General features: G+C 42.2%; 1 protein-coding gene across 1 annotated transcript in view; it reads left to right on the top strand.

Annotated features, from left to right (window-relative positions):
* The window catches only part of ap4e1 (adaptor related protein complex 4 subunit epsilon 1), a 75,704-nt gene that overhangs the window by 17,101 nt on the left and 38,335 nt on the right, over positions 1 to 20,268 (top strand). The window contains exons 5-8 of the mRNA XM_038813293.1: positions 4,173 to 4,294; positions 7,154 to 7,313; positions 8,163 to 8,329; positions 18,470 to 18,543. Of these exons, the coding sequence (XP_038669221.1) occupies positions 4,173 to 4,294; positions 7,154 to 7,313; positions 8,163 to 8,329; positions 18,470 to 18,543 (523 nt within the window). The remainder of the gene's footprint in view (positions 1 to 4,172; positions 4,295 to 7,153; positions 7,314 to 8,162; positions 8,330 to 18,469; positions 18,544 to 20,268) is intronic.

Here is a 20,268-nt window from a genome sequence, read left to right as displayed (position 1 = left end):
ATGCAAGGCCCCCCAGCTCCTGGCCACCTGGACCCCCAAGTACCTGAAGCTCCTCTCCACCCTCTTTAGTGGGAGCCTACCAATCTCCCCCCTCCTGGGCCCCCTGGTGTACAACAAACAGCTTGCTCTTCCCCAAGTTGAGCTTGTACGCTGAGAAATCCCCAAATCCCCGGAGAATCCTCATCACCTCCGGCATTCCCCCCACCGGGTCCGCCACATACAACAATAGGTCATCCGCATAGAGTGACACTCGGTGTTCCTCCCCTCCTCGCACCAGCCACCCCCAGTTCCTCGACTCCCTCAGCGCCATGGCCAGGGGTTCAATTGCCAGCGCCAAAAGCAGGGGGGACAAGGGACACCCCTGCCTCGTCCCTCGGTATAACCGAAAATACTCTGACCTCCTCCTATTCGTGGCCACGCTCGTCATCGGGGCCTCATATAACAGCCTCACCCACCTGACAAACCCCTCCCCAAACCCGAACCTTTCCAGCACCTCTCACAAGTACCCCCACTCAACCCTATCAAAGGCCTTCTCCGCGTCCAACGCCACTACTATCTCCGCCTCCCCTTCTACCGCCGGCATCATTATAACATTCAAGAGCCTCCGTATGTTAGTGTTCAGCCCCATAGCAAGATTTTAACCCTAGAGCAGGTCACTGGCCTGTTGCCAGAGGTTGAGGGGCACCACACTGCATCAAGCATGGCTGACCAGGAATTTCTCCCACTCTTACCTCCTGCCACTGATGTATTGGAAGGATATTGCAGGTTTATTCTTAACCTGTTGGCCATGTTATGAACGTGTATTGTCATCTTGGTTCTCTTAGCAATTGATCAGAGTTGCAGATATCTAGGTGATCCTCCAGAGTGGGGAGTTTGCAAAGTTGCCAGGGAAGCGAAATCAGATATATATATTTTTTAAAAATGTTCTGGTTTCCATTTCACTTTGGACAGCAACTGTAATCTTTTGTCTCCAATTAAATCTAAAATTCAGTGTAACCATTAGTGATTGCAGAATTATGTGTAATTATAACTATCACTGTTAAAGGGCAATATTGATTCAGTTACTCATTAGTCACCTCTTCTCCTTTACATCTCATGACGATCAGGGGAAATGTATATTCGATGGCTGAAACCACATTGGCCCTTTACATCACTTGTTTAAAAAACATTCCTTACCGTTAGAATGAGCGAGTTAACTGGGCAGTAACAATGAACTATCCAGGATGCCTCATAAATCTGCTCTGATCCCACACTGACTGATCCATAGAATACCGACACTGCAGCAGGAGGCCATTTGGCCCATCGAGTCTGCACTGACCCTCCAAAAGGCCATTCTACCTATGCCCACACCCCTGTCCTATCCCCGTAACCCTGCGCATTGATAGTAATAATAATAATTGCTTATTGTCACAAGTAGGCTTCAATGAAGTTATTGTGAAAAGCCCCTAGTCGCCACATTCCGGCGCCTGTTCGGGGAGGCTGGTACAGGAATTGAACTCGCGCTGCTGGCATTGTTCTGCATTACAAGCCAGCTGTTAGCCCACTGTGCTAAACCAGCCCTTATCATGACCAATCCACCTTTATACTGTGGGAGGAAACGGGAGACCCTGGAGGAAACCCACGCAGACACGGGGAGAACATGCAGACTCTGCACAGACGGTCATTCAAGGCTGGAATTAAACCTAGGTCACTGGTGCTGTACGGCAGCAGTGCTAACCACTGTGCCACCCATCATGATGGGTTGGTGAGGATCACAAATGGAGGAGTACACTACGTGATAGGCCTGTATCAAGCTGCTGTTTGAAATACTCTGGAGCTAGTGCTTTTGGGAGAAATAAGCAATTGGCCAATCAGCAGCTGTTAATAAGTTAGATTAGTTGGCAAACTTAAATGTGGTTCATAAAATATAGTTTCAGTAATTGAAAGTTGAGTAATTATTAATGCCCACCATCATTACAAATGCTTAAGTTTTGTTTCCCAAAAGTGATATTCAGGATAAATTATTTAAATATTCAGAATATATTATTTATTGGGATTGGAGTACATGAATACATCAAGTTGATGCATGCAAAGAGGCGAGATCATTTTAAATTCTTTTAAACATTTTGTATTCACGTGAAACATTAGTTCATTATGTATATATGGAATATTAATATAGGAAAAATGTGCTTTGGAAGTGAAAGCAATGATGCGCATTTGCTTTACAGCAATATTTATTGGCATTTATTTGTTCACTTTCATGTTGTCTACACAGTGTTCTATAAGTGACAAAACAACAATTTGGTACATCTTGCTAACCTCCTGTCAAAATAGAGTTTAAAACCTATCTCTTCAGGGCAGCACAATGGCGCAGTTGTTAGCACTGCTGTCTCACGGGGCCGAGGTCCCAGGTTTGGTCCCGGCTCTGAATCACTGTCCGTGTTTGCGTGGGTTTCGCCCCTACAACCCAAAGATGTGCAGGGTAGGTGGGTTGGCCACACTAAATTGCCCCTTAATTGGAAAAAATTTAATTGGGTACTCTAAATTTATTTTAAAAAATAAAAATAAAACCTCTCTCTTCATCCAAGGTTTTAATCAACACCTTAACCCCCAAATCTGCTCCTTGGGTTGCTGTCGATTACACCTCTAAGTGCCTCGAGCTGCTTTTCCTATGTTAAAGGCACTATAAAACAAAAAACAGTTTCCATTTATATAGAACCTTTTATATAATGAAATGGCACAAAGCACTTCACAGGGGCATTATCGAACAAAATATGACACTGAGCCACATAAGGCTCTCGACACCCCCCACGGTAGGGGGCCGCGATGGATTATCCACTTGGCACTCCTGGCCAAAAATGGTTGCAAATGGTCTTTCACACTGATGTGCTTGCCTCGCACCAACAACAGTTGTATAGTTTTAGTTTGACCAAAAACTTGGTCAAAGAGTTGTGTTTTAAGGAGTGCCTTAAAAGAGGGAACTGAGAGGGAGAGCGGTAGGGAGGGAATTCCAGAACTTTAACGCCTTGGCACCTGAAGATGTGGTCACCAATGGTGGGGGGTGTCGAGAGCATACAAGTGAAAACTATGCTGTGCTTTTAATGCTGTTGCTAATGTGCGGCATGTGGTTAAGGGGGGCTCAGGATGTATTCTTGGGGGACACGAGAGGTAACAGTCTGGGAGCAGGAAGCAAAGCCATTGCAAGCGGAATGCGATTAGATAGAAAAGAATGAAACCAGGTGACAGCAGATAACTTCACCTTGCATTGCTGGTGATAATTGAGAGCAGGCTGGACAGTAACCGGCAGATAGGATTTGTCCTGTGTTTTGTGGACAGGACATAACTGGGCAATTTTCAACATTATTGATTAGATGCAGGTGTTGTGGCTATATTGGAATGATTTAGCTTGGGCCACGCCTAGTTCTGGAGCAAAGCTTCAGTACTATAGCTGGGACGTTGCCATGTTCCATGACGTTTGCTGTATCTAGCATCCTAAACCATTTCTTGTAATATGGAATGGCTAAAGACTGCTGTTTGTGATGCTGGGGACCTCTGTAGGGGGCCGCGATGGATTATCCACTTGGCACTCCTGGCCAAAAGTGGTTGCAAATGGTCTTTCGCACTGATGTGCTTGCCTCGCACCAACAACAGTTGTATAGTTTTAGTTTGGTGCATTACTTAAAAGGTTGCTTTCTCTCAATGAGGGAGGTTTGAAATAAAATTGAATGAGCAAGGAATGAACTTCGTACGCTAACTCTTGCCATATACTTGAACAAAATTCGACTGATTAAAGCATGTGTCACAGATTTTAAAGGTAGCAAAAATGGGTGTGAGTGGGACTAGCTGAGTTGCACTTGCAGAGGACCTGCACAGAAACAGTGGGCCGAATGGCCTGCTTCAGTCCCATGATTTCCATGCCCTCTTGATGAGCTATTTGCATGTTAGACGTCACATTGCTGAAAATGTAGTTTCTGTATGTTATGCTGAATAATACACTTTTGATGTTCTTATGGAAGATCCGCTGTGATTTAATTGACTGGTGGAGCAGGCGCGAAGGATTGCCAGGCCTTTCCCTAATTCTGTGTTAATGCAACTTGTCTGTTTGTGTAAATGAGAAGATAAACTCTTGCACATGAAACTCAGACTTGTATTGCTGTTGACTTTAATTCTGGAAACTCTTGTTCTAACTTCAGGATCTGCAGAGCACTAACCTTCTCGAGGTGTGCATGGCTTTGACTGTTGCCAGCCAGCTTTTTCCACCAGACATGATCCCTGCAGTTCTTCCTTTGGTTGAAGAGAAGCTCCAGCACTCCAAGTAAGGGAATATAAATCAAGGCTATTATAAAATGGCGACATTCGGTCATTTTTAAGGCAATATGAACACTTGTTTCCTGAATAATCTTAATTCAGCCAAGATTGTGTATTGCGTGTTGTGTTTTACTGGGTTCATTAATATTTCCACTGGGAGGTGAAGAAGATTCCCACTGTTAGCTGTGTATAATAACATGATAAATGCATTCTTATCCATATCTAACATTTTGCTGTAAATTGGTAACAGCAGAAATCTTCCTTGGTGAGGACAATGCCTCCTCCACACCTCCAACACCTCCTCCACAATAGTCCTCAATACCGGTGCCCCGCAAGGTTGCGTACTTAGCCCCCTACTCTACTCCCTGTACACACACGACTGCATGGCAAAACTTGGTTCCAACTCCATCTACAAGTTTGCTGACGATACGACCATAGTGGGCCGGATCTCGAATAACGACGAGTCCGAATACAGGAGGGAGATAGAGAACCTCGTGAAGTGGTGCAGCGACAACAATCTCTCCCTTAATGCCAGCAAAACTAAAGAGCTGGTCATCGACTTCAGGAAGCAAAGTACTGTCAGCATCAACGGAGCCGAGGTAGAGATGGTGAGCAGTTTCAAATTCATAGGGGTGCACATCACCAAAAATCTATCCTGGTCCACTCACGTCGACGCTATCACCAAGAAAGCACAACAGCGCCTATACTTCCTCAGGAAACTAAGGAAATTCGGCATGTCCACATTAACCCTTACCAACTTTTACAGATGCACTATAGAGAGCATCCTATCGGGCTGCATCACAGCCCGGTATGGCAACTGCTCGGCCCAGGACCGCGAGGAACTTCAGAGAGTCGTGAATACCGCCCAGTCCATCTCACGAACCTGCCTCCCATCCATTGATTCCATTTACACCTCCCGCTGCCGGGGGAAAGCAGGCAGCTTAATCAAGGATCCCTCCCACCCGGCTTACTCACTTTTCCAACTTCTTCCATCGGGCAGGAGATTCAGAAGTCTGAGAACACGCACGAACAGACTCAAAAACAGCTTCTTCCCCACTGTCACCAGACTCCTAAATGACCCTCTTATGGACTGACCTCATTAACATTACACCCTGTATGCTTCAACCGATGCCAATGCTTATGTAGTTACATTGTATATATTGTGTTGCCCTATTATGTATTCTCATGTATTTTCTTGAATTCTGTTTAATTCCCTTTTCTTCCCATGTACTGAATGATCTGTTGAGCTGCTTGCAGAAAAATACTTTTCACTGTACCTCGGTACACGTGACAATAAACAAATCCAATCCAATCCAAACAAATCCAATCCAATCCAATGTACACATCGCAAAGAAAAGTCCCAAGCACTCAATGGCTGGAAAATGCTACATTCTCTCACTTCATAATGTTGAGCAGCCTGTGGCACCTTGACCTGTACATACCCTCTAAGGGATTTCATTGCAGCTCTACTGCAGGACATTCTCTATTGACTGGGCACGGTGATGTAATTTAATCGAAAAACATAATTCCTGCCCAACATTCTGGTTTAAAAATGAAACGTACTGTAAATGAACTAACTTAGAAAGGACTGTCTGAAAATAGCACACAGAAGGTATTTTCATTCCATAATCACTTGTACCCGAGTCTGATATTCTATTAAGAATCCTATTCACAAGTAATGTGTATGCCTGTCGTGAAATCCATTTACTATCCTTAACCAGCTACTACGCTGAATTTAGTGGGATGTTAATACAATGGTTCACAACATGCATCTCCAGTTACTAGTGGCCTTGTTACCTTGAAAATTTAATTTCCTTTCACTGTGTCCTCTTACAATAGAATCCCTACGGTACAGAAGGAACCCACGAGTCTGCACCAACCACTCCCCCGCCCTATCTCAGTAACCCTACCTAACCGGCCGTCTTTGGACTGTGGAGGAAACCAGAGCACCCAGATGAAACCCACACAGATATGGGAGAACGTGCAAACTCCACACAGTCACCCAATGCCGGAATTGAACCTAATTTCCTGGTGCTGAGGCAGTGGTGCTAACCACTGTGCTACCCACGGTGACCAGAGCTAACTCTTGTTAGCTGGATTTGCTAATCAGGCAATTTGAGGCTGTGATTGGTGCACTGAAACTGATGGTACTAACATCCCAACAAAGCGGGTATAAAGATAGCTTTAGAGTTTAGTAAAGCTAGCGGTTAGACCATAATCTTAGGAACAGACTCCTTCTTTTAAAATTTAAAGTTCCCAATTTTTTTTCCAATTAAGGGGCAATTTAGTGTGGCCAATTCATCTACCCTGCACATCTTTTGGGCTGTGAGGGTGAGGCGCACAAAGACACGGGGAGAATGTGCAAACTCCATACAGGCAGTGACCCGGGGCTGGGAATCGAACCCGGGACCCCGGCGCCGTGAGGCAGCAATGCTAACCATAGCTCCACTGTGCCGCCCAGGAACAGACTCCTTGAGCACTATTAGTGCTCCTGTCACTGTAAACCACCATATTGCATAAGTTACCATAAAGAACTGGGAATTGGCCCATATGAATCCAAGGGCTTTGTTCCTCATGATGCTGAACCGCAGTCGATTATTAACAGTAATTCTTGGATCACTTTGTTTGAGAGTGAACATATAATCCAATAAGAAGGGATGTTGGGTAGGAGTTGAAAGTTTTAATAGATAGTTTTTTTCAGATTGCTGTTAGCAATGCTCTGAATGCATAATAAGGCATGTCATATACTTGCACTTATTTTGTAAATAATACTCCCGATGAGAGCTTTCTGAAAATTTAAATGAGTAATTGTGAATGTGAACCCGTGTGCAAAAATGTTCTAAAAACAAAATGTTGCTTCTTTTAGGGAAATAATAAGGAGGAAAGCTGTACTTGCCCTGTACAAATTTTATCTTATTGCTCCAAACCAAGTTCAACACATTCATGACAAGTTTAGGAAAGCTTTGTGTGACCGGGACCCAGGAGTCATGGCTGCCTCCCTTCACATCTACCTGTTGCTGATTAAGGTACAATGCTAGACTAAAAATGGAAAAAAATAGTTTTTTTTTCATTTGAAGTTTTCTTCCCTCCCAATCTAAGTCAAAATTCACAGTCCATTTGTGAGTTTTTCAAATGCCATCAATTCCAGTGTGAACTGGAACTTTTTTTAGAGTAGAATAATGAATTTAAATTGCTCGACTGATTCAAACATTTTCACAAATTCTGGCGAATTAGTTGTTAATGTTGTCAAGGTGCTGACTCTGAGATGTAGTGTGTGAATCCAGACAGCAAGTGTTGTTTGACTAGCTGATTTCACAGCGGAACATAATTCCTCATTATCCACCGTGCATTTGGCTGCATTTTCCCGTTGGAGTCGCTGGACAGCATTTAGAAATGGGCAATCCCTCTTTACCTCGCAACACAACGGTCCAAAGAGCATCTATAACAACCCAGTTACAGAGGCTAATTCAGCATCTGCTAGAAATCAAATCAACTGCTTTGGTTTTGAATGGCTCAGAACTGCACCAAGCCGGACACGTTTCGCCAGCCAGGGGCGAGTGAACAAGCAGACCATGTGAAAAAATTGTTTTTTTAAGCTGTTTTAAAAAACATTTAGAGTACCCAATTATTTTTTTTTTCTAATTAAGGGGCAATTTGGCATGGCCAATCCACCTAACATGCACATCTTTGGGGTGTGGGGGTGAAACCCATGCAGACATTGGGACAATGTGCAAACTCCACATGGACAATGACCCAGGACCGGGATTCAAATCCGGGTCCTCAGCACCGTAGTCCCAGTGCTAACCACTGCGCCATCAGGCTGCCCTTGTTTTTTAAGCTTTAAAGGAATTAAAGTACAATTCTTTCAATTTTAGGAAAATCCAGGTGGCTATAAAGATTTAACCAAGAGCTTTGTAACAATTCTTAAGCAAGTAGTTGGCGGAAAACTTGCAGTGGATTTCAACTACCATAGTGTTCCAGCACCTTGGTTACAGATTCAGCTGCTGAGAATTTTGCGATTACTGGGAAAAGATGATCAGATGTAAGTTGTTCTCGCCTAGTTTTTATTTTTTAAGTTTGATATTGCATAGCTGGAAATGAAACTGACTAGGAAATCTCACGTTGGCATTGCCCAGTGTTCACTGGGGAAAACTGTATGCTTCCTCCAGGTTGAAGAATGTTACAACACCACATCTGGAACAAGTGCAAGCCACCAGCAGCACCATTAAAGAATTGACCATTGATTTCAATGTACTGGGGCATTACAGCTACCAATGCAAGCATTTTAATTTTAAAATTGTTACCTATAATGTTAAATCTGGAAAGTTAAAACATTATGCAATCTTTAGCTGAAATTGAGCAGAGACCAAAGGTCTTTGGGTATTATGCACAGATGTAAATGTGTCAAAGTTGTAAATTCTATCCTTATTTCTGTACTTATTTCAGTTTATAAATACCTGTGTCCATTTTTATAATGGTAACTTTCTGTAAACTTAGCACACTGTAAATATATACCGTAATTTCCGGACTATAAGCCGCTACTTTTTTCCCACGTTTTGAACCTCGCGGCTTATACAACGACACGGCTTATTTATGGATTTTTCCCGCTTTCACTAAACCAATGAAATTGCTTAACGGGTTAAGGTAAAACAATGTAACTTTTTAGTTTACTGTTTAGATTAAATCGAGTGCGCTCAAACATCCCATCATTCTGATTACGGTAGTCATTTTGTCACCCTCATCATGGCAAAGACACGGAGAAATGCATATGATGCAGCTTTCAAGTTGAAGGCGATCGATCTGGCTGTTGGAAAAGGAAATAGAGCTGCTGCACTAGAGCTTGGTCTTAATGAGTCGATGATAAGACGTTGGAAACAGCAGCGTGAGGAATTGACTCAGTGCAAAAAGACAACTAAAGCTTTCAGAGGGAAGAAAAGCAGATGGCCCGAACTAGAAAATGAGCTCGAAGACTGGGTCAACATGCAGAGAGCAGACGGCCGAGGTGTTTCAACTGTACAGATCCGACTGAAAGCCAAAACAATCGCCACCGCAATGAAGTTTGAGAATTTTAGAGGTGGACCATCGTGGTGTCTCAGATATATGAGACGCAAAGGCCTGTCCATCAGGGTACGGACGAGTTTGTGTCAGCAGCTCCCTCCCGACTACGAGGAAAAAATTTCAAACTTCCGCAAATTCACTGATGCAAAGATAGCAGAGCATTCCATTGGCCCGCACAATATCATAAATATGGATGAGGTTCCTCTGACGTTTGACCTGCCTCTCACTCGGACTGTCAACAGGAAAGGTGAATCATCCGTCATGCTGAAAACAACTGGGCATGAAAAAACGCACTTCACCTGTGTTCTGAGTTGCACGGCATCGGGAGAAAAGCTTCCACCGATGGTGATTTTTAAACGCACGACGATACCAAAAGAAAAATTCCCTACAGGAATTGTTGTGAAAGTCAACAAGAAAGGATGGATGATGGAAAGCCTAATGCATGAATGGCATACGGAGTGTTACGGCAAGCGACCGGGAGGATTCTTTCACAGGAACAAGGCATTGCTCGTTTTGGACAGCATGAGTGCCCACATAACAGATTCTGTGAAAGAAGCCATCAAGAGGACAAACTCAATTCCAGCCGTGATTCCTGGGGGCACAACAAAGTATTTACAGCCACTCGACATCAGTTTAAATCATGCATTTAAGGTGGCGCTTCGTGTTCAGTGGGAGGCTTGGATGACAAGTGGGGAGAAATCCTTCACTAAAACGGGCCGCATGCGAAGAGCAACTTATGGTCAAGTCTGCCAGTGGGTCCTGACAGCGTGGAGCATTGTTAAAAAATCCACTATCATCAACGGGTTTCGAAAAGCTGGATTGCTGCGTGTTGAAGAGGGCAGCATGAGCTCAGCGGGAAATTTGCCTCCGGATGAAAGTGACGAAAGCGACAATGAAAACAATCCAACATCGGATGAAGCAATTCTGAGGCTATTCAACTCTGACACCGAAGGAGATGACTTCAGTGGTTTCAGTGCACAAGAGGAGGATAGTGACTGTGATCACCTGGGTTGGTGATATCTTGATTACGATCAGTAATAAAAGACTTCTTTTTACACATGATTTATTTATTCATTTTTATTATATATTTTTAATGTTTCAAACTGATGATTCTATGTTAATCTTAAGAGCTTAATCGGATTGATTTCGCTCCACAGTGACCAATGACTTTCTTGGTAGGCTATTCTTTACTGCTAATTTTTTATTTTTGTTACAAGCCGTATTTCGTTAAAGCCTGTGTAAAGCTCATTTGTTTCAATGTACCGGTAAGCACCTGCGGCTTATATACGTGTGCGGCTTATTTATGTTCAAAATAACAATTTAAAAAAAATTCAGTGGGTGCGGCTTATAATCAGGTGCGCTTTATAGTCCGGAAATTACGGTACATAAAAGTCAAGGGGTGACTTTTATTTGAGCATTGTTGGTAATTTGACATGTATGCCTCATTTTGGGTTAGATGAAATCTTGAAAAATCCATCAGTGGATTGAAGTAAAGACCAACAACACAAAATAATCCATATTAAATATCATAATCTGATCACTAATAATTTTGGTAAATAAAAGCTTCAATGTATAAATGCTTTTAGCATTTATTTTGGAAAATAAAGAAAACCAACAGTCGCAGAAACAGGCGCCCTTCATTAACAATAACTAAAAGTTTCTGTGAACTAGCCCATCTTTTCGTGAAACAATCGGACAGTGATAGCTATTGTATCCCATTTAAGTTTTGCTATCTCACCTCTGTCCAACATCTGCTTCAAACTTATGTCTATCCTTAGCCTTTTCTCATTGACACTTTTTGGAGAGTGCACGTTTTCCCACAGGAATTTATTGTCAATATGACACTCAATGGGTATATTACCCAAATCCCCGAATCTCAAAATGTCTTTTAATATCTGAGATACATAAAAGGCCATATCCACCGCCTCTACAAGGCTTAACGTCTCAGCAGCCAAAGTGCTTTTGACCACTCTCCTTATTTCCTTTATTTCCCACACAAGAGGGCAACATTTACCATTGTTCCCCAAAAGGAAAATTATAAAACCTCCTGCGATTGAAACCCCATCACATAAATCTGCATAGGATGCATCACTATAAACTATGCGTTTCAAGTGCCTACGGTCACCTAAAACCGGGAACCTCAGAACACACTCCTGCATTTTTAGTTTGACTAACGCTTTATTTGCTCTTATTATGTCTTTCACTTTAGGATCATTCATTTTGTACTCCACTCTATGACATCAAAACTAACGCCCGGTCTAGTTTGTCTACCTAACCAATTCAATTGCCCAATTAAACTTCACAGTTGCTCTTTCTCCATCGTTGAAACTACTGCGTCTTTTTGTGAAACCCGACCACGACTAATTGCGATTGGGCTGATGCTCTCCAAATAAGACTGCTGACATAAAATTGGCCATAGCTTAGTCTGTCCGATTTCCAGTCCAATATATTTAAATGCACCGGAAGCCTGACTTCCAACCCTGAATTATTTCCTGAAACCAGAGATTACAATAGCTTCAAAATTACTACTCCCAACCCACAAAAAAAATCATCGACATGCACACTAAAGATGCCAAAAGATTTCCTTTATAGTTCCAGTAAAACATTGCCGGATCTGCTTTCAATTGGCAACAGCCTAACTTAACAAACCTGACCTTACTGAAAAATACCAGACTCTAGACACATCATTTAATCCATATACACATTTGTTCAACTTCCAGATTACCCCGTCTGTATTTGCTGCCTCTTTAGTAGAATGGAGTAAAATGTCTCTGAAGCTGATGCCCCTGCAAAAAGGCAGCTTTTATATCTATAGATTTGCATTTCCATGCCTTTGTGGCTAATAGAGCCAAGAAGATCTTTAAAATAACTTTCCCTGCCGTAGGTGAATGTACCCTTATATCCAGACCTTCTAAGTTTTCTTCAAATCCCCTTGCCACGAGCCTGGCTTTTACCTTGTAAGTTCCATCCGGAAGAACCTTTTCCATGCAAATCCATCTGTGGGATAGAGCTCTTTGTCCCCTATCCAGTACTTCTGTGTATACCACAAATTCACTCCAACTATGCAGTTCTTGCTTTTTGGCGTCTTTGATAAATTTTTCATCTATTTTATTGGAAGCCACCAAAATCTCACATGCATGTGTGCTTTTACTCCTAGTAGCATTCGTAATCTTACCCATTTTCCGAGACCTTGACAAACTACGTCCCCTATTTTGCCTGGTATCTCGTTCTGTACTGCTAATGCTTGATCTTTCCCTTCTGCTATAGGATGTCCTTTCAATAGTTCTTCACCTTTTCCTGCAAACCTGTTCACTATCCGATGTACTATCTGAACTGGCACTATGTTTCTGTGCCCTCCATTTTTGAACTTCGTGTTCTCAATCCATTGTCTTGACACCCTTCCCTTAATGCTGTACATGGAACCAGTGTCTATACTTTCCAGTGGCCTTCCCTGCTCTACTAATAACAGTTGCATCCTTCCATTGACTAGACCCTTCAGGCAAGTGTCCCTTTTGTACCAACTTTTGGCAGTTGTCCTTTTGGAAAAGTGGCCTGTTCTAATTCATCAGAAGTATTGTGTTCCTCTACAGAAACCCTGTCTATATCAGTTAACTGGCACTTCTAGTTCTGTAACACGTGCGTACCAGATGACTGGTTCCTCATCATGTCTGTCTGCTCTGTCTAAATTTGAAAATTTGTAATCTGTACCCATTATCCTTGATGATTGCCATGTTGCAAAATAATTGTTTTGCCATCTGTGCCTATAATCTTCCCTGGGCCTTTCCATTCATTAAAATTGTCTCTCTTATAGTATACCATGTCTCCTTGCTCAAAAATGGTATCTGATGGCTGTACATTATGCCTTAAAGCTCTGCGAATTCTTTCAGAGACTTCTGCTTCCATAAAAGCTTTTCTACTGCTATGTAATGCATTTAAATGCTCAGCAAAGGCAGAGTTTATTATAGTCCCTTCCCAAGCTGGTGGCTGGTCATCCAAAATGGACGGAATTTTAGGATTTTTCCCAAACACTAATTGATTGGGACTATATTCCCCCAACCATCTGCAATGAATTATTTGCATGTACCGCCCATGCTAAAGCTGAATTTAGCTTGCAATTTGGTCGATCTACCAAACTTTTCCAGAGCATGTCATCTATTACAGCATGGTTTCTTTCACACACACCATTACTAATGGGTTTTCCGCAGCTGTATTCATAACTGATATTCATACATATCCCTAAACTCAACATTAGCAAATTCTCCCCCATTGTCTGTAAGGAATTTTGCTGGTGGGCCCATTCCTGTCCCTATCTATTTTCCCACGATTTGATCCAGAATTACTCTTTTCTTTACTTCCTAGAAAAGTTGATTGATTAAATCTGGTTGCTAAATCTACAAAATGCATAATAAATATATTATTAGCTTTATCCCAGATCTTAAGGTCCTTGGCCACAATGTTGTTAAAATCCCTGGCCAAAGGTAGGGTTACTACCAGTCGTGATGGTGTCCTTCTGTCCTTCCTACAAACTTCACAGTGATCATTAACCTGTTCTATCAGTTTAATATAGTCTTCATCCCTTACCCCTGCATCCTGTAATACATTTTTCAGCCTTCGAGGAGACGGATGTGCAAATTGCCTATGCAGTTTTAATACAACAAGCATTTTATCAGCTAAAGTCCCATTTCCAACTGCCAATAACACATCCTTAACAACTGCACCCGAATATTATTTATAAGTAATGGAATACAACAGTGTCCCGACTATGTAAATTGTAAGTCCACTGTCTTTCCAAAAACTGTTGCCTTATCCTGTTCCATATCCAGTTTCATGTGTGCTTTCTTCATCGACGGTTTGCTCAGAAGCAAAGGTATCTCACTTGATACGACATCCATGCTAATGAAATGATTCACTCTGGCAACATTGCAAGGGATCACCACTCTTTTCAGCGACTTCAGAGTATTATCAGCCCCAAACCTGAAACTTGTGGAACTTTCAAATTCCTTAACCTTGTTATGATTTTCAGCATTTAAAGAGTCCAGGTAACATTTTAACCAGTCAATTCCACTCACAGTAGATGTGCAGCCACTGTCCAATACAGCACAATTGAATGATTCTGTAACCAACAACCTCCTTACCGGAGTAAATTTGCTTGATAATAGGACAATGCCTTCTTTCTGGTCACTATCTTTTTCCTCTTCAAACTCTTCCATGTGTAGCTTCAAACACACTATTATAATGTGTTGGACAATTGAAAGCATAATGGTATAGAGAGTCACACTAAAAACATCGATTCATCATACTCCAGGCATTTCTGGGGTTCATTTTCCTGTTAAGTCCACCAGGTTTGTTTCAAATCATTAGCTTTCGGAGCACTGCTACTTCCTCAGGTGAATGAAGAGGTAGGTTCCAGAAACATTTATATAGACAAAGTCAAAGATGCAAGACAATATTTTGAATGCGAGCATTTGCAGGTAATAAGTCTTTACAAAGCCAGAGAGAGGGGTAACCCTAGATTAAAGACGTGCAAATTGTTCCGAACATGAGTACGGCCTCAACCGGGACCTTGGATTCATGTTGCATTACATTCACCCCCCCACTATCTGGCCTGGTTTGAGAAATCCCACCAACTGTCCTGGTTTGAGACAATTTGCACATCTTTAACCTGGGGTTACCCCTCTCTCTGGCTCTGTAAGGACTTAATTACCTGCTTTATGGTCTGCTTTATTGCTGGCTGACCCATTTGTGTCATGAGAGCCATAGGAATTGAATGTGCTTTACGGCCTCAGTCATCTGATCGAATAAGGTATCATTATCTGCAAATTTAACTCCTGTCAAAACCAGGAACCTATCCATGTTGGTCACTCTAGCACAGTCCAGTAACTTAAATGCCAACATAGAGTACATAGAACAGCACAGAACAGGCCCTTCGGCCCTCGATGTTGTGCTGAGCAATGATCACCCTACTCAAACCCACGTATCCACCCTATACCCGTAACCCAACAACCCCCCCTTAACCTTACTTTTTAGGACACTACGGGCAATTTAGCATGGCCAATCCACCTAACCCGCACATCTTTGGACTGTGGGAGGAAACCGGAGCACCCGGAGGAAACCCACGCACACACGGGGAGGACGTGCAGACTCCACACAGACAGTGACCCAGCCATGGACTGTGGATATTCCAGGCGGTGTTTGTGCAGCTTTTTGTATAGTCTGCTAAATTCCATTATATAGTCCTCAATAGAGATGTTTTCCAAAATCTATCAAATTCTGATCAGGCTTCATACGCCCTTTACAAGTCATCCTTTTGTTAAATCTTACCCATAAAATGTAATAGACCTTCTTCTGAGTCCAATTGTTCCAATTCCAGCTCAGAAAACACTTTACTTCGGATTTTATTCTCGTAAGGTAGAAAAAGAGCCAATGCCATACCTTGTTTCCTCTTTCCTGAGGCAGTTACCTTGGTCCACTTAACAACTGCACTTCTCCATTGGTCGTGCGATTCCCTTTCAGAAAATAATGGTGGATAGTCATATCTGGCCATCTTTATCCTAGATTCAGCCATATATATATATTTTCTTTCTTACTTACTCCTTGGTTGAGTCTGGAAAAGTTGTATCTTTTAACCTGCTCTCAATGTTAGTGTTTGGCTGCTGTTGTGTAAAGAGTCAAGATTTCTGCTGCTTTTCACAAACACCTTTATTTTCCTTTAACACATCACTACATCACATGCACCAAAGGCCACCTGAAGCCTCTTTACATAATCAGTGTCAATTATTGGATACTTAATGTAAATGACACATCTAATTAGAATGTCTCTTGACCCATTCCTTAACATTACATTGGACTGTTTGCTAACATTTTCCTGGTTGCATTTTGAGTCCAAAAGTTTTGAACTTTGATTCGTGGAAAAATTAGCGTCAGCGTTAACACTAGATAAGGGCTGCAGCGGTTAGCTATGCTGCCTCACGGCGCTGAGGACCCGGGTTCGATCCCGGCATCTGGTCACTGTCCATGTGGAGCTTGCACATTCATAGATTTCATAGATTTTACAGTGCAGAAGGAGGCCATTCGGCCCATCGAGTCTGCACCGGCTCTTCCCCCCCGTGTCTGCATGAGTCTCACCCCCACAACCCAAAAAAGATATGCAGGGTAGATGGAATGGCTACAATTGCCCCTTAATTGGGAAAAAAATCAATTCGGTACTCTAAATTTATTTTTAAAAACTTGAACAGGTATGTTTTTCAATTACTGAATTAGGCCAAATAACATGGTGTCAGTTTTTATGTGAGTATATATGGTACACCTCTCTTGCAATAATTGAACTGACGAGAGGCGTGACCAATATGCCAGCAGCTCCTGTTCTAAATGTTGACGTAGGAACCCGTAATGGAAAAGTTGACAGGAAACGCAAGAATTTTAAGACGCAGACAGAGATAATTCAAAGCTATTCCTGCGACCCCCATTTCCGTTTTGTCAAAGTTTTTTTTTACGGTGGGTTAACCTTTGAGCAATCAGCCTTGGCTTGTGGAAATTGTGTGGCATGCACTTTCAGAAGGGAAAGCAGCATTAAAGGTTGTATGCTACGTTGAAACAATGACGTGTCCTGAGGTGATGAAAGACGTATTACATAACTGCCAATTTTTTCCTCAATAAGGCTTTTTAATTTCTATGCACCATTGGAAGTTATTTCTGAATCTTTCAATATGAAGTTTTCTTGAATTATTTGCTGGTCAGCATGGTGATATTGTTATATCGATTTTGTCAAAGTCCACAATTCTCAGTTAAAAGAATTTTTTAAAATTGAGGGGCAATTTAGTGTGGCCAATCCACTTACCCTGTACATCTTTTTGGGTTGTGGGCGTGAGACCCACGCAGACACTGGGAGAATGTACAAACTCCACACGGTCCGGGATCGAACCTGGTCCTTGGTGTTGTGAGGCAGCAGTGTTAATCACTGCGCAACCCGTGCCACCCCAGTTCCAATAAGTTGAAGTTAAATGCAGAATACATCCATGTTAGTGATATTGGTTGAGTTATAATCATCTGGATCTCTCTACATTTTAAAGATTTGTGACCCTTTAGTGTAAAGCTAGGATCAAACATTTAACAGCATTTCTGTCGCTGTACAGATTCAGCTAGAGTTTTTAACTGGCTGGCTGGGTTTTATTTTAATCGAGGGTGCATTTTTGTTTTTTTTTTAAATTACAAATCCCATTACAATTGATGAATAAAAATTCTTAGGAAATATTGGCTCGGTGTTGATCAGAAAGTAATACATTTATTTTCAACTGATGTATTAATTCAGCTCCTGAGAATTATCACTTGGGCAAGGAAATATAAAATTTGTTTTCACCTGATGGTTTGATAACCAGTGTGCACCATGAAAACAGCACCGATTATGAAATTCTGATCTTTGATTCCTGACTGCCCACCAGCACATACACTCTAGATTTTGGTGAGACCTTTGGTCACCAGAATGAGGTACTGGGGAAAGGCCTGCACTTGTGTACCCCAGCAAAAGGCAACATTTTCAGAAGGGAAGATAATTAAAGGGACAGATTGCTTGCAAAGCAGTGCACGTTGGGCGGATTGCTGCAATTCTTTCTGTTAGTGATTGGCTGTCAGCCTTGGGTCATTTGTATTGAGTCCGATGACCATGCATTCAAGTCCCCCATCAGTGACTTGAGCTCACAATCTCGTTTTACACTTCATTGCAGCACTAAGGGCATGTTGAACTGTTGGACGTGCCACCTTCTGGATGAGATATTAAACTGAGGCCCCATCTGACCCCTGGGGTTTATGTAGAAGATTCCATGGCTCTATTTGAAGATGAGCTGAGGAGTTTTCCTGGTGTATTGATCAATATTTATCCCTCAGCTAGCATCACTGAAAAAGTACATATGGCCATTTACCTCATTGCTGTTGTGGAACCTTGCTGTGCATAAAGTGGGTAGTAAGTTTGCCTAAACGTGACTGAATTTCAAAAATGCTTTGGAATATCCCGAGCTTTTGTGACAGGTTGAATACAATTGTTTCTATTTTTCTCTCTCCCATGTATTATCTGTTTCTTCATTAATTCAAGTCTGCAATCTCTCTGAAATATGATTTTTATTTGGGGCAGAACAAGTGAACTAATGTATGATGTTCTGGACGAGTCTTTGCGGAGAGCTGAAATTAACCACAATATAACTTATGGTAAGTAACTGTCTGAAAATGTAGCTTGCTTTATTTTTCTGCACTAAGGAGCAGTTTCAATGTAGATCAATTTTCAAATGAACACATAGCAAACAGTCGCTTGAGAGTACAGAAGAGTGTTTCTGGAAAAAAAGACATGACATTGAAACTTTTCATCTTTTACTCATCAGGACAGACTCCAGAATACCAAATTTCAAAGGGAACTGCAATTTATAGTTTGTGAGAAAAAGGGTACTGATTGTTTGGCAACTGGACTCTGAACCAAAGAACCAGGGGGAGGGGGCGCAGCTGTTTCCTGGTGCATTCCCCATGCCAACCAATTGGAGTCGATTTTCTTTTATTAAATTTAAACATAAGCCTGGGGGAGTGACTTTCATAACCTGTATCCATATTATACTTACGGCGTCGGGGATCTCATATACCCAGAATCCTTGCTTCCTTCTGTGTACTCCATGGCAATGCTTCGACCAATCTGATTACTCATTGGGATAATTGTGCCTCTTCTGCTGGCACATTGGTTAGCACTGCTTCCTCACAGCGCCAGGAATCTGGGTACAATTCTGACCTTGGGTGACTTGCCTGTGCGGAGTCTGCACGTTCTCCCTGTGTCTGTGTGGGTTTCCTCTGGCTGCCCTGGTTTCCTCCCACAGTCCAAAAATGTGCAGGTTAAGTGGATTGACGGTGCTTAATTGCCCCTTAATGTCCAACGGTTAGGTGGGGTTATGGGGATAGAGCGGGGGGGGGGGGGGGGGGGGGGGGGGGGGGGGGGGGGGGGGGGGGGGTGGGGGGTTGAGGGAATGGGCCTGCTTATGGTGCTCTTTTGGAAGGTAGGTGCAGACTCGATGGGTCAAATGGCCACCTTCTGCACTGCAGATATTCTATGAATCCATGAAGGTGCTGTTTTGCTGTGGCCCAATTGATTTGAATGTGAACCAAGATGATTTCTAAATTAAAAGTCCATCAGTTTGCAGTTCATGTTTTCCTTCTGGTAGTTAATGTTGATCATCAAAGATGCAATCATCTGAATTTCCTGTATATTGTAAGTTAAGTTCCCGTACCAGCCTCCCCGAACAGGCGCCGGAATGTGGCGACTAGGGGCTTTTCACAGTAACTTCATTCAAGCCTACTCGTGACAATAAGCGATTTTCATTTCATTTTTCATGACTGGAAACACGGCAACATTCTCCATTGAAATCTTGGTAAATAAGTTTTTGGAAAATGTGTGAAGTAGCCCAGTCGGTTATCTTAACTTGAATTTTGATCAGTAATGAATGCAAGCTGTTTCAGTTTTCAAAGCAAGATTGCATAACTATGTTAAATTGCTTACAGGTGCAGGCCATTTACAATCTATATACTGGCAACAGAAGCTGTAGTTTAGGAGATTTGAGATTAGTGGATTTAGAATAGACTGCAGTTTGTGATTACAAGGTGTAGTGTTATACTTGACCTGCAAGTGCTTGACATTTGCTCCATAACAGATGTAGCATTTGATTGACCACAAAAAATATTACCGCCACCCCCACCAATTTTATGGCATGGAATGTGACAGAAAATTAAGCATTATCTAGCATTTATTCTATAGTGGGCAACTGGAAGACCCCTAGTCCGCTGGCTGAATGTGCCGCACTTGAAATTCATTTGTTTCCAATCTATGATTCAGTATTACTTGATGGGGCACGTTGTATGTTCACATGATGCACTGCAAATGATTCTGTGTAAAACAAG

The sequence above is a fragment of the Scyliorhinus canicula genome, chromosome 12 (genome assembly GCF_902713615.1).
Source record: "Scyliorhinus canicula chromosome 12, sScyCan1.1, whole genome shotgun sequence".
Lineage (NCBI taxonomy): Eukaryota > Metazoa > Chordata > Chondrichthyes > Carcharhiniformes > Scyliorhinidae > Scyliorhinus > Scyliorhinus canicula.
Note: the sequence above shows the minus strand (reverse complement) of the source record. Positions and strands in the feature narration are given on the sequence as shown.